Raw genomic sequence first — 15,527 nt, 5'->3', positions numbered from 1 at the left:
AAACATATGCTGGATAAGTTGGCGGTTCATTCCGCTGTGGCGACCCCAGATTAATAAAGGGACAAAGCCGAAAAGAAAATGAATGAATGAGATTTGTGAGGGGTGTACTCATATACTGTATGCTGAGCACTGTAGCTTTACAAGTGATGTGGAAAGTGTGTGTAACTGTGCAGTGGCAAATAAAAGGGCAGATGATATTTGATGATGTAAATCAAGTAGTTTTAAAGTTCATTCATTCATTTATTTTCTTTTCGGCTTAGTCCCTTTATTAATCAGGGGTCGCCACAGCGGAATGAACCGCCAACTTATCCAGCATATGAAATCTGTTAAGTAAGTGCTTTAATCAAAACCAATAAAACTGACATTAATTAAATCTTAATCTGTTGTCATTTCTGATATTTGGGATTTAGATTTAATGCAACTAGAGCAATGTAAACATTGCAAACATGGTAAACTAAGCCTCTTAGATTCAAATAATGTAGTGTAAAACATTGTGAAACATCAATATCTGTGCACTGTCCATTAATATAAAAAGCTTATCAGGCGTTAGGGTAATATGAAGTAATATAAATAATGTATAGTTTTATACATTACATTTATCTTAAAAAAATAGCTTACAGCAGCAAATAAAACACAAGGTAGGCCTACTGGGCAAAAAGAGGATGCCTCTCAGACACTTTTAGAAGTTGTCATTTATTCATTCTCACCATACTCACAGTCTCTTTTTCGTCTTTTGTTTATCCTCATAGCATCCACGTGGGATAAAAGAACAGCATCTTAACTTTGTATTTCGTGAAACGCAGTTGCCGTTTAATGTATAGCAAATCGGACTCATTCAAAGTAGCGTCGCTGCACAAACAAACATTATGAATGCATGCTGCACTTCCCATTGTACAGTGTGTTTTCTTTTTCTGCACAGAGTTTTGAGGGACGTTTTCATTTGCGGTCCACTGACAGTCAGACAGGCTCACGCAGTTCATCAAACTCTAAATCAAAAGCAGAATAAATTGCTAAACTCCAAACAGCCGGCGACTTTTTTTCATAAAAGCTCAATCAGCGCGCTGCTACACTAAAAACATATAATTGGATTCGCGCCTTCTGATAGGTTCTCGGGATATAGCGGCTTTTGCTGCCAAAGGGAAGTGGCGTTTAGAAGCTTTTGCCAACAAACTGCTATTTCTGAATGCGCTGACGCTGGGATTTGGAAGACTTGAAGCAAAAATATTTGTTGAACATGTACGACCAACCCAGGCTCATTCTGAGAACGTAGTCCCAGGGACGTTTCTCGAGACCGCGAAATATGTCCCGGGAGGTACGTATTTTTGCAGTTTTTGTTTTCGCGAGTCCGTGAGAGGCCGCTGTGCGTGTTTTTTCCCGCACCGTTCTCGCGTAAACCCGCTAGAGGCCACTGTCGAACGACCTTCCGCCTGTCTGCCTGGATGACAGAATGACTGACCGTGCGACCGGCCAATCGGCTGACCCACCCTCCTCCATCCCTAAACCCAACCAACGACGATTCACAAAAGCCGTCCAGAAAAAGAAAAGTCCTCGTCTGATTTTTACCACGTTTTCGGATTTTGACCACATTCTCACCCTGTGATGAACTTGTTCGCTTTATTTATTGGATTTTGTTTTCTTACCTGATTTCTGGAATCGCTCTTCCCCGGACTCGAACCCGGTCGTCGTCGTGGTCAGCCCCTCTCTGCGCCTCGAGTCCGCCAGCGTACACGAAGAGCTAACCGGACAAACTGGTTGCAGCGGGAAAGCCCTCCACATGGAGGCGAGCGGCCGGCTGGCCGGCCGGCAAGCACCGAAAGGAACGGCGTCACACCGCCGCGCAGCGTTCGCTTAAAAAAATGAAATGCAGCCGTACGTACCCCCGGCTACGTATTTCGCGGTCTCCAGAAACGTCCACGGGACTACGTTCTCAGAATGAGCCTGGGTTGCGTACGACGTGCCTAAAGCATTCACTCAGTATCATTAGCTAATTTTTGGCGGAAGTCGCATTAGGCGGCTTTTGCATCTGAACTCTCTTTCTCTCTCTCTCTCTCTCTCTCTCTCTCTATATATATATATATATATATATATATATATATATATATATATATATATATATATATATATATATATATATATTCATTCATTCATTTCCTTTTTGGCTTAGTCCCTTTATTCATCAGCGATCACCACAGTGGAATGAACCGCTGACTTATCCTGCATATGTTTTACGCACCGGATGCCCTTCCAGCTGCAAGCCAGTACTGGGAAACACCCATACACACTCATTCACACACACTCATACACTACAGCCAATTTAGCTTTTTCGATTGTACTGCGCATGTGTTTGGACTGTGGAGGAAACCAGAGCACCCAGAGGAAACCCACTCCAACATGGAGAGAACATGCAAACTCCACACAGAAACGCCAACTGACCCAGCCGGGACTCGAACCGGTGACCCTCTTGCTTTGAGGCGACAGCGCTAACCACTGAGCCACCGTGTCGTTCCTGTATAAACTTTGTTTCTCTAAATTGATTTAAACAGAACTGTTACATTTATTTATGGTATTTAATGTAAGTACATTATAATTTTACAATTACTTAAAGTGCATAAGCAAGATCTTTACAGTTACTAATCACTTTGTAATTGATTGCACAGGATTAACTAATTATTTGTAAAGGTTATCATGATGAACAAAGATTATATGATTAGAGATTTTATTTTATGCAATATCCCATAAGCCAATGGAAAAGAAATGCTATCGAGTGCATTAGGGCCCATTAGTGAACAGTTTCTCCCCGTTTACAACACTGGGCTGCTGCCAATAAACGCACAGTTGGAGAGATATAAAGGAGAAAAGGTTTATGGCTGGGGGGCTTCTTTCTTTAATACAGGCTTGGTTCACCTCGTTTGAGCTACTGTGCCTACTTAAACCAAGCCATCACAACTCTGATGGAGAGGAAGACTGGCCGGCAGACAGAGATCAGACAGACAGACAGACAGATATTAGCCAGACAGACAGAGATCAGACAGACAGACAGACAGACAGACAGACAGACAGACAGACAGACAGACAGAGATCAGATAGACAGATAGATATCAGACAGACATCAGATATAGATCAGACAGACAGACAGACACACAGACAGACAAACTGATATCAGACAGACAGAAATCAGACAGATAGACAGAGATCAGACAGAGATCAGATTGATAGATATACGTCAAAGAGACAGACAGACTGACACACACACACACACACGAACAGACAGACAAACAAATAGAGATCAGACTGACTGACTGACTGACAGAGATCAGACAGACAGACATCCAGATAGAGACCAGACAGACAGAAAGACAGACAGACAGATAGAGATCAGACAGACATCAAATAGAGATCAGACAGAGAGACATCAGATAGAGATCAGATCAGACAGACATAGATTAGACAGACAGACATCAGACAGACACTAGGTAGCGATCAGACAGACAAAAAATCAAACCAAAAAACAGACAGAGATCATACAGACAAACACACATCAGACAGAAAGGTAGAGATCAGACTGACAGACAGAGATCAGACAGACATGCTTACAGACAGAGATTAGACAGACACTTACAGACAGAGATTAGACAGACATACTTACAGAGATTAGACAGACAGAAATCAAACAGACAGACAGACAGACAGACAGACAGACAGACAGACAGAGATCAGACAGACATAGATCAGACAGACATAGATTAGATAGACAGACATCAGATAGACATTAGGTAGAGATCAGACAGACAAAAAATCAAACCGACAAACAGACAGAGATCATACAGACAAACAGACATCAGACAGACAGATAGAGATCAGACTGACAGACAGAGATCAGACAGACATACTTACAGACAGAGATTAGACAGACACTTACAGACAGAGATTAGACAGACACATACAGACAGAGATTAGACAGACAGAAATCAAACAGACAGACAGACAGACAGACAGAGATCAGACAGACATAGATCAGACAGACATAGATTAGACAGACAGACATCAGACAGACACTAGGTAGCGATCAAACAGACAAAAAATCTAACCGAAAAACAGACAGAGATCATACAGACAAACACACATCAGACAGAAAGATAGAGATCAGACTGACAGACAGAGATCAGACAGACATGCTTACAGACAGAGATTAGACAGACACTTACAGACAGAGATTAGACAGACAGAAACCAAACAGACAGACAGACAGACAGACAGACAGACAGACAGACAGACAGACAGACAGACAGACATAGAGATCAGACTGACAGACAGACATAGAGATCAGACTGACAGACAGACAGACAGACAGACAGACAGACATAGAGATCAGACTGACAGACAGACAGAAATCAAACAGAGACATTAGACAGACATTCAATAGAGAGCAGACAGACACAAACCAGACGGACAGATAAAGATCAATCAGACATAGATAAGACAGACAGACATCAGACAGACAGACAGACAGACAGACAGAAATCAAACAGACAGACAGACAGACAGACAGACATAGAGATCAGACTGACAGACAGACAGAGATCAGACAGACAGAAATCAAACAGAGACATCAGACAGACATCCAATAGAGATCAGACAGACACAAGCCAGACAGAGAGATAAAGATCAATCAGACATAGATAAGACAGACAGACATCAGACAGACAGATGCGTGTGCTATGATAGCAACACATCTTGATTCTCATTTTGCCAGATGTAGCTGCATCTAGACATTTCAATGGTGCCGACTGTAGCACCTCTTAAGACGTCACGTTGGAAAGCAGATATATTAAACTTTGCAGACAAATTGTCTACAGGAAAAAACAGCACTGATGCATTATATGTTGTTGCAGTAAAAGAGCAGCAGCTTGACCAGGTTTCACAGTGGTTATCTGTTAAAAATCTGAGCGTAGTGTTTGCCTGATGAAAACAAACAAGAACACACACACATGGACACACACACACAAACAAAAACGGATCATTTTTGAAGATAAGAGCAGTATAAAAGGCAGATTTCCTGGAAGCCTCGTGACACAACTGAAGCAAGTGCACTTTCTAATGAAGCTCGACAAGATGCAACTTGACACCATTGTCCTTGCTCTCATGCTGATGCCACAGAAACACACTGTTCTGACATTCTGTTGCATGACCTTGTCATATCATAAACGCTGCTGAGACCAGGAATGCAGAAATCAAACGGCAGGGTGTGATCGTATCGCTCTGGGCAATGTTTGATCATGCTATTACATCACGGCGAAGACAACCCATGAAACCCAAAGGGGACTTAATAAGGGAAACACAATGTTCCTTGCTCTTTTGGCAAAATGGAAGTTTGCATTCATAATGACAGCTATTTGTAGGAATACAGCAACTGGTTTCAATGAGAGCTGGCAAACTTTGGCCCACACAGTATGTGCATGTGCAGAATTGGCCCAATGAAATTTATTTTATTTTTATTTTTAGGAGAGAGAGAGCTAAAATCAATTAGAAGATCTACACAGGCCCTGAATAAAATAATAATAATAATAATAATAATAATAATAATAATAATAATAATAATAATAATAATAATAACAATAATAATAATAATAACAATAATAATAATAATAATACAATAATAACAATAATAATAATAACAATAATAATAATAAAAATACAATAAAATCAAATAAAACAATAAAAATAATTTTAATTAAATTAAATATAAATAAAAAATCTAATTGAAAAATAATGAAAAATAAAATAAATTAAATCAACAAAAAAAAATTATTAAAAATAAAATAAAAATACGTTAAATCATTTTCAAAATAAAATAAAATTAAATTAAAAATTAAATTAAAAATTAAAAATCAAATAAAAAATTACAAATAAAATAAATTAAATTAACAAATCAATAAAATAAAAAATCAACATACAGATAAATTAAATAAAAATCTAATAAAAAACAAATTAAAATAAAATAAAAAAATTAACAAAACAATAAATTATATAAAAAATGAATTAAAATAAAATTAAAAATAATTTTAATTAAATAAATTAGAAAATAATCAAAACGTTTTAAAAAAATACATTAAAAACTATTTAAAAATAAAAATTAATTAAAAATTTTAATTTAATTTAAGAAATTTAAAATATATTTAAAAAAATCTAATTAAAAATAATAAAAATAAAATAAAACAAATATAATAAAATAAATTAAATTAAATTAAAAATAATTAAAAATAATGTAAAGTACAGGAAACGCAGTAGTGCAGTAGGTAGTGCTGTCGCTTCACAGCACGAAGGTCGCTGGTTCAAGCATCAGCTGGGTCAGTTGGCGTTTCTGGTTGGAGTTTGCATGTTCTCCCTGCGTTCGCGTGGGTTTCCTCCGGGTGCTCCTGTTTCCCCCACAGTCCAAACACATGTGGTACAGGTGAATTGGGTAAGCTAAATTGTCCGTAGTGTATGAGTGTGAATGGGTGTGTATGGATGTTTCCCAGAGATGGGTTGCAGCTGGAAGGGCATCCGCTGCGTAAAAACGTACTGGATAAGTTGGCGGTTCATTCCGCTCTGGTGACACCAGATTAATAAAGGGACTAAGCCGAAAAGAAAACGAATGAAAGAATAATATAAAGTACATGAAAAACTATTTAAAAATAATAAAAAATACAATACATTAAATTAAATAAAAAATTAATAAATAAATCAAATAAAAATAATTTAACATAAAATAAACCTGAAACCTGAAATCAAATAGGTTAAAAAATGCAAACAATTGATTACATACGGTGATGTTACTAATTTCAAATCAAATTAAATAAATAAAATAATTGTACATAAAATGACAATAACATTAAAATGAACAAAATAAAAGCTAATAATAAATATAAAACAATTAGTATTTAACTGATATTAAAATAACACTAGCCACAGAACCCCACATGCAGTGTTTCTCCCTCAGTGTTTGAGCAGTTTTAAGTCATGGTAACACTACAGTTTGAGCTTGCAGAATTCTGTCTTACAAAGGGAGGTCATGTTTTGATCTTCTAATGATCTCACACATTCACATGATGCGATTTACGCAGGTCATAGATCACCAAACTTTGGAATTTCAGCGGCATGTGAAAGTTGTCGCATGTGCTTGCGTTTCTGATGTGTTGCATTCGCATGGGTATGAATGGAAGTCAATGGGGAGGGCGAAAAGTGCAGTGTGACCACAGCTTAAGACTGAATTCAGTACCTGGCTCTTGATGATATCGTCGTCTCGGTGTATCTGCAGGACGTATCCGCAGTTGCAGACGACAGTACAGCGAGCGCCATTAAAGTATCCGCCGTCACTGCATTCAACTTCTGCGTTTCGGATCAGCGGCTCCTGACAGTCGATGGCTTCACAGGAGTAATGAACACAGCTGAAAACATCACAGCCAATCAGAGAACAAAGCGTCAAAGCAAAATCTGATCATTGGCTTTCTGTAATCAGATCAGACATTGCAGATGGAGACAATTCAGATTGAGAAGTCTGATAACTATCAGAATAAATAATAATAATAAATGAAAATAAGTTCGTCTGTGAGATGTGACATGGAGAACTGGCATTAGTGGTGCTTGTTTGCTCAAACTATCCAATACCCTGCTCTTTTTAACACAATGAGTAGAATTTCTGTGGCCAGATGAACAATGCTGGACTAATTTAAGAGCTAAAGTGTACGCTCAGAAAAGTGAAGGAAAAAAAGCCAGCGGGAAAGGAAAATAAAACTGTTCTGGAGTCAGTTTGTAAATGCAGAGTTGGCACTTTTTATATCTTAGCTGACCAAGTAGAAAGCTGGCAGATCTGGCAGTGGTCAGGGGGGGCAAACACGAGGTGTGGGACTTTTCAGTAAGCAAGAAGTACGGTGTAAGGTTTCAGACACACAGTCAACATGAAAAACAAGCTTCTGTCTTGTGCTTGGAATCACTACAATGTTTCATGCCATCTTAAAGCAAGTTGAGTCCTGTGTTGATCTGAATTTAAAAGAAGTCAAATTTGGGATTGTGCTTGTATATTTGTACTTTAAATATGTCACATTACAAGAAGTTTTTTTTAAAATACTTGCAGTAGTAAACTTTACACCATCTGAATGTGTGTGGTGGAAATTTACTAGACACGGCTTTACTGACAAAAGGCCTTCAAAAGTGTATGTTTATTTGTGACTGATCTCAACCATCTTGGCTAGAATGACAAATTATTTCAGGATCTCCACTCCAGTGATTCTGATGTCTGAGGTGCTCAAGTCTCAGCACTTAGCTACTGGCATACCTCAAGGCTCAGTGTTGAGGCCACTTCTTTTCTATGTCTACATGCCATCGTTAGGATCTGTCGTTAGGGTAAGGCAATGTGATAAGTGGTTTTCACAGTATATAATATATTATGCCTATGGAGGGTCCTTGTAAACCACATACAAAGTGTGTGTACTGGTTTTAGTGGTTTTTCAAGGACAAAAAAAAATTGTAATTGCATGGATATATGACCTAGTTGTACTCTATTAAGCTGGTTTACGAAGGCATCCCTTGTGTCCTCATAATTAAAAATGCTTACAAATCATACTTAATACATTCAAAAGGTTCCTGTGAAGGTTGGGTTAAGGGGTAGAGTTAGAGTAAGGCAATGTAATAATTATTTTTTACAGTATATAATTAATTATGCCAATAGAGAGTTCTCATAGTCCACATAAACAGTGTGTATGTGTGTACTGGTTTTGGTGGTTTACAAGGACAAAAGTTTACATAATTACATGGACATGACCTAGTTGTACTCTATTAAGTTGGTTTACGCGGGCATGCCTTGTGTCCTCATAATTAAAAATGCTTACAAATCATACTTAATACATTCAAAAGGTTCCTGTGAGGGTTGGGTTTAGGGGTATGGTAAGGGTAAGGCAATGTGATAAGTGGTTTTCAGAGCATAAAATTAATTATGCCTATGGAGAGTCCTCGTAAACCACATAAAACTGTGTGTGCACTGGTTTTTTCGTCAACAAGGACAAAAAAATTGTAATTACATGGATATATGACCTAGTTGTACTCTATTAAGCTGGTTTACGAGGGCATCCCTTGTGTCCTCATAATTAAAAATGCTTACAAATCACTCTTAACACATTCAAAAGGTTCTTGTGAGGGTTGGATTTAGGGGTATGGTAAGGGTAAGGCAATATGACAAGTGGTTTTCAGAGCATAAAATTAATTATGCCTATGGAGAGTCCTCGTAAACCACATAAAACTGTGTGTGCACTGGTTTTTTTTGTTAACAAGGACAAAAATGTGTATAATTGCATGGGTATAGCCTAGTTGTACTCTATTAAGCTGGTTTACGAGGACATGCCTTGCATCTTCACTTAAAAATGCTTACAAATCACCCTTAACACATTCAAAAGGTTCCTGTGAGGGTTGGGTTAAAGGGTAGAGTTAGAGTAAGGCAATGTAATAATTGTTTTTTACAGTATAAAATTCATTATGCCAATAGAGAGTTCTCATAAACCACATAAACAGTGTGTATGTGTGTACTGGTTTATCTGGTTGGTGCACTGGCCATCATTAGGATCTGTCGTTAGGGTAAGGCAATGTGATAAGTGGTTTTCACAGTATAAAATTAATTAGGCCTATGGAGGGTCCTTGTAAACCACATAAAAAGTGTGTGTACTGGTTTTAGTGGTTTTTCAAGAACAAAAAAAAATTGTAATTGCATGGATATGTGACCTCGTTGTACTCTATTAAGCTGGTTTACGAGGGCATCCCTTGTGTCCTCATAATTAAAAATGCTTACAAATCACCCTTAACACATTCAAAAGGTTCTTGTGAGGGTTGGGTTTAGGGGTATGGTAAGGGTAAGGCAATGTGATAAGTGGTTTTCAGAGCATAAAATTATTTATGTCTATGGAGAGTCCTCGTAAACCACTTAAAACTGTTTGTCTACTGGCTTTTGTGGTTAACAAGGACAAAAGTGTGTAAAATTGAATAATTACATGGATATGAGTTGTACTCTATTATGCTGGTTTACAAGGGCATGCCTTGTGTCCTCATAATTAAAAATGCTTACAAATCACCCTTAACACATTCAAAAGGTTCCTGTGAGGGTTGGGTTGAGGGCCAGGCTTAAGGTAAGGCAATGTAATAAGTGTTTTTTTACAGTATAAAATTATTTATGCCTATAGAGGGTCCTCATAAACCACATAATACTGTGTGTGTACTGGTTTTGTGATCAACAAGGACAAAAATGTGTATAATTGCATGGATATGACCTAGTTGTACTCTATTAAGGTTTACAAGGACATGCCTTGTGTCCTCATAAATCAGAATGCTTAAAAATTTTATTTAAGGAGGTCTTTTCATATCAAGTTTTCCACAGGTTTCATGTGAGGGATGGGTTTAGCAGCATTATGCCTACTGAGAGTGCTCATAAATCACATATACAAATGTGTGTGTGTGTGTGTGTGTGTGTGTGTGTGTGTGTGTGTGTGTGTGTGTGTGTGTGTGTGTGTGTGTGTGTGTGTGTTTGTGTTTGTGTTTTAACATATGTTGCTTGTTTTTCAACTGTTTCCAAAAATGTAACTTCAACATGATCTGTGCGAATATCTATACGTTTAACTCCAAAACTAAAGGCTCACCTCTGGCCCATAGGGTTGTATATCTCATTGCTCTGACAGCCGCTGATGGTGATCGGGTCGAAGAACTGAAAGGAGCGCAGGCCAACCCCAGAAATGGCCACGAATTCGGAGCGAAACATGAGGAGAATGGCTTTGGTGTGGTAGAAGGCCATGCTCAAGTCGTGGCTCACTGGGATGACCAGAGGATTGGTGCGGCAGCTCAAACGCCAGTCACCTGGACACCGAATAACACACACCAGTTTCAGACAACACCGAATCATTGAAAATACATGCTTCAGCCTACATGTTGGTGAATCTGCAAAAATTTTACTGCAACATCTGCAGTTTATAAGTAAAATGAACTCTAGGGGGCAGTGTGGCATCAACGATTGAAGTTCCTTTTCACATTATTGATATTTACAGGAGTATATTATTGTCATACATTTACAAATATTATAGGTGTATTTAAAAATACATATTATAATTATTATTATAATTGTGAATAAATTAATTTGCAAATATTAAATAGCTTTAAATATTAACATTAAATATGTTAAATAGCTTTTAGATATATACTGTTAAATACTGTACTGCTAGAACTCTAATGTGTACCTTTAAGATATAATAATTCAATGGTAAAATTCTTTTACCATACATTTTGTGGATTTTTTCAATATCTTGATTCTGTTTCTTTTCCCACATATTATTGTCATAGTTCATAAAGTATTATAGATGTGTTAAAAACAGCAGTGTCTTAAATATATCCATTTATAAATATATGATTGTGTATAAATTGTGCAGATATTGTTAAATACCTTTAAAATATACATAACTGTACCTGTTAGATATTAATATGCACCGTAAGATGGATATGAACCATTAAGGTGGAATTGTACCATATTTTTAAGAGTAAAACACCGGCTACCACAGTTGCCATTTCTTTTACGATACATTTTATGGATGTTTTTTTAACAGGGTCTTTTTATTTTGCTCCTTTTCACACTACTGATATTTACATGAACATATTATTGAGGACTACGTTCAAGTTCGGTTCATTTATATAGCACATTTCCAAACGGCCACAAGTGCTTTACAGAGGAGATACAGACAAACAGTACAGATATAATAAACAAAACAGCAATAATGTGAAGTAAAAGTGAGCATATATATATATATATACATATATATATATATATATATATATATATATATATATATATATATATATATATATATATATGAGAAATTAATTATACATTAAACAATCTGGAGTTTGGTTTCAGTGCCTAAAAGTAAAAAAAAAAAGAGTTGAGGTCAGAATTATTTGCCCCGCTTTGAATAGTTTTTTCTTTTTTAAATATTTCCCAAATGATGTTTAACAGAGCAAGGAAATTTTCACAGTACGTCTGATAATATTTTTTCCGCTGGAGAAAGTCTTTGAGAAAGTTATTTGCTTTATTTCCGCTAGAGTAAAACCATTTTAAGGTCAAAAATATTAGCCCCTTTAAGCTATATTTCTAGTCTACAGAACAAACCATCGTTATATAATAACTTGCCTAATTACCCTAACCTGCCTAGTTAACCTAATTAACCTAGTTAAGCCTTTAAATGTCACTTTAAGCTGAATAGAAGTGTCTTGAAGAATATCTAGTCTAATATTATTTACTGTCATCATGGCAAAGATAAAATAAATCAGTTACTAGAGATGAGCTATTAAAACTATTATGATTAGAAATGTGTTGGAATAATCTGCTCTCTTTTAAACAAAAATTAGAGAAAAAAATAAACAGGGGGGCTAACAATTCTGACTTCAACTGTACATATATATAAATATTTGACTCTTTAAATAATTCCGCCTAGTTAAGAGATACTACCACAGTTAACCACATTGAACAGGATTAAAAATGAAACTGTTGCCCCCCCCCCCCCCCCATTATTAAATATAATAATATTTATTATCATAAATAATTAATTCACCGCTGCCTATGACGACGATGCCATCGTCCATCGCGATGTTTCACATTAGACATCGTACGATGCTAAATTGGTCGACATCGACCAACTCTATTTCCAACCACACTTGAAATATCTTTATTAAATTTTTGTTTATTACTCTGTGCAGTTCTTTGCAAAGCACCAAATAAATACCACAAAACAACTTAATAGTATCTATGATTTGTAATAAAATATGTATATAATATGAATGAAAATAGGGCGACGCAGTGGCACAGTGGGTAATGCTGTCGCCTCACAGCAAGAGGGTCGCTGGTTCGAGCCTCAGTTGGCGTTTCTGTGTGGAGTTTGCATGTTCTGCCTGCGTTCGCGTGGGTTTCCTCCGGGTGCTCCGGTTTCCCCCACAGTCCAAAGACATGCGGTACAGGTGAATTGAGTAAGCTAAATTGTCCGTAGTGTATGAGTGTGAATGAGTGTGTATGGATGTTTCCCAGAGATGGGTTGCAGCTGAAAGGCATTCGCTGTGTAAAACATATGCTGGAAAAGTTGGCGGTTCATTCCGCTGCGGTGACCCCAGATTAATAAAGGGACTAAAGCCGAAAAGAAAATGAATGAATGTAAATACATAACTTTTCTGGCGTGGTCAGTTTGCGAAGACTTTGTACTGTACAGTGTCGTATTTGTGATGCAGAGTATTAAGTTTCGAGCCCGGTGAAGCACACTTCCACAAAAGATCTAAAAGCAATGTAAAGCTAAGTGCACTTTTCTTTTACATTTGCTTTTAAAAACACTATTGGTTGGGTTTATTGCTGAGTGATCTGTACGACAAGCTCCACCTTTTCCTAGATTTGTAAAAGCATGAAGTGTATCTAGAATGTAATGTACCCTAAGTAATGTATTTGCAAAAATGCCCTCTAGTGGGTTTGTCATTTGAAATGTGCAACGAAACGTACCCGGAGGAACGTATTGTACATTTAGCAAAAAAAAGTAGGCTAAGGCAGTGAGTTTGGCCTGATTTTAGGCAATCTCCTGTATCAGAATATTATTATTATTATTATTATTATTATTATTATTATTATTATTATTATTATTATTATTATTATTATTATTATTATCATCATTATTATTATTATTAACGTGTATCTCCCACCTAAACTGTGGATGGCCTCTTTGGTGTCGATCAGCTGAACTGTGATGTTGCACTGGGTTTGGTCCATGTAGCTGGTTCCATCTGCAGCCAAATGGATGATAACGGCAGCAGCAACCATAGGATGAGAGAAATAAGCCTGTCGGAGACAAGATCTGCTCTTACGTTCAAGCTTATGAATTATATACTGCAGGAAGAGTCACTAGATGTATATACCACAACAATAATGAAGACCAGACAGACAGCTGCTGTATATAACGATAGATCAATAAATAAAACTACATTGATAAAGCAAGACATCTCACCTTCAACCAATACGGGGGATACCAGGGAACACTGTGAGCCTCTCGACATGGAAACCAGGCATATTGAGACACTCCATCAGACAAGTCGAACACCTTAGACTGGCACGTCTGGGGACAGACAACATACAGTATCCATTTACACCGCTGGGAGAAATACAACTGGAGAATTTACAGACCTTCAATCAATCAATAAACACACGCAGACAGACTTAAATGTAATTTTAATATTATGGAATCAATTTAAAAGCTTCAACCATATAAATTAAACCTTATTTTGACAAATTGATTGTTCCATACACATATAATAACTCGTTTTGCTATTAATTTGAAGTAATTGTTTAATTTGCTAGATACATACAGTATATTTCTGAAAACAGTGTAAGCTCTAAGCTGATCTGCATTGTGTGATGTGTTGAGAACATGCAAGTGATTTTATCAAACCTCAAAAAAAAAAGCTGTACACACGATGACATTCGACAAGGACATGTTTTGTCTGACCATATGAAATATGAGACATGTAACTGAAGCCACTATGGAAACCATACGGAAAAATAATGCAGCATCTGACCATGAGATCTGTTGATGTGTCATGTATGACCTGGTCACTCGAGGGAATTTAGCTATATTGTGTTTCCAAGCACTGCAACCGCAGGTGGCTTCTTTTCTTTCTCGTTTTTTTTGTTGTCAGAATGCATGATATGCACTTTTTTTCATGTTTGTGCAAAGCGAAAACCCTTTGAGCTGAAAAACAACATATGCTGTAGTGCGAAATATATTGAATAGGCACTTTTAGTGTTCTACTATGGGTATGAAAAAGACCACATTTGATTTTGAACTACTGTGTACTAAAATATAATCATATGAAACATGCATGCATAGAAGTTTTTTCATTATATATAGTTAATAGTCAAATATAATTGTGAATAAAGGGCAAATATTGTTAAACAGCTTTTAAACATATACAATTGTACTGCTTAGATACTTATATGTAGCTTTACGATTTTAATATGAACCGTTTAGGTACAAATGTGCCATATAGTTAACGGTAAAATACTGGAAATTACAGCTGCCTCTTTTTACAGTGTAGCTTTTTTCCAAGTGTGTGTGTGTGTGTGTGTGTGTGTGTGTGTGTGTGTGTATGGAAGGATGAATGGATGTATGGATGGATAGATATATGGATGGATGGATGGATGGATGGATGGATGAATAAATGGATATACAGATGGATGGATGGATGGATGGATAGACAAATGGATGGATGGATGGATGAATAAATGGATATACAGATGGATGGATGGATGGATGGATAGACAAATGGATGGATGGATGGATGGATGGATAGGTATATGGATGGATGGATGAATAAATGGATATACAGATGGATGGATGGAGAGACAGATGGATGGATGGATGGATGGATGGATGGATGGATATATGGATGGATGGATGGATGAATAAATGGATATACAGATGGATGGATGGATG

General features: G+C 36.9%; 1 protein-coding gene across 1 annotated transcript in view; it reads right to left on the bottom strand.

Moving 5' to 3' along the window:
• pappaa (pregnancy-associated plasma protein A, pappalysin 1a) overlaps positions 1–15,527 on the bottom strand; it is a 183,487-nt gene that overhangs the window by 66,716 nt on the left and 101,244 nt on the right. Inside the window, exons 12-15 of the mRNA XM_056458871.1 lie at positions 14,043–14,150; positions 13,741–13,876; positions 10,659–10,872; positions 7,259–7,427 (exon numbers count right to left, since the gene is read on the bottom strand). Coding sequence (XP_056314846.1) covers positions 7,259–7,427; positions 10,659–10,872; positions 13,741–13,876; positions 14,043–14,150 — 627 coding nt within the window. The remainder of the gene's footprint in view (positions 1–7,258; positions 7,428–10,658; positions 10,873–13,740; positions 13,877–14,042; positions 14,151–15,527) is intronic.

Source organism: Danio aesculapii, chromosome 5 (assembly GCF_903798145.1).
Source record: "Danio aesculapii chromosome 5, fDanAes4.1, whole genome shotgun sequence".
NCBI lineage: Eukaryota > Metazoa > Chordata > Actinopteri > Cypriniformes > Danionidae > Danio > Danio aesculapii.
The sequence above is the reverse complement of the archived record's forward strand: the minus strand, read 5'-3'. Positions and strand labels throughout refer to the sequence as shown.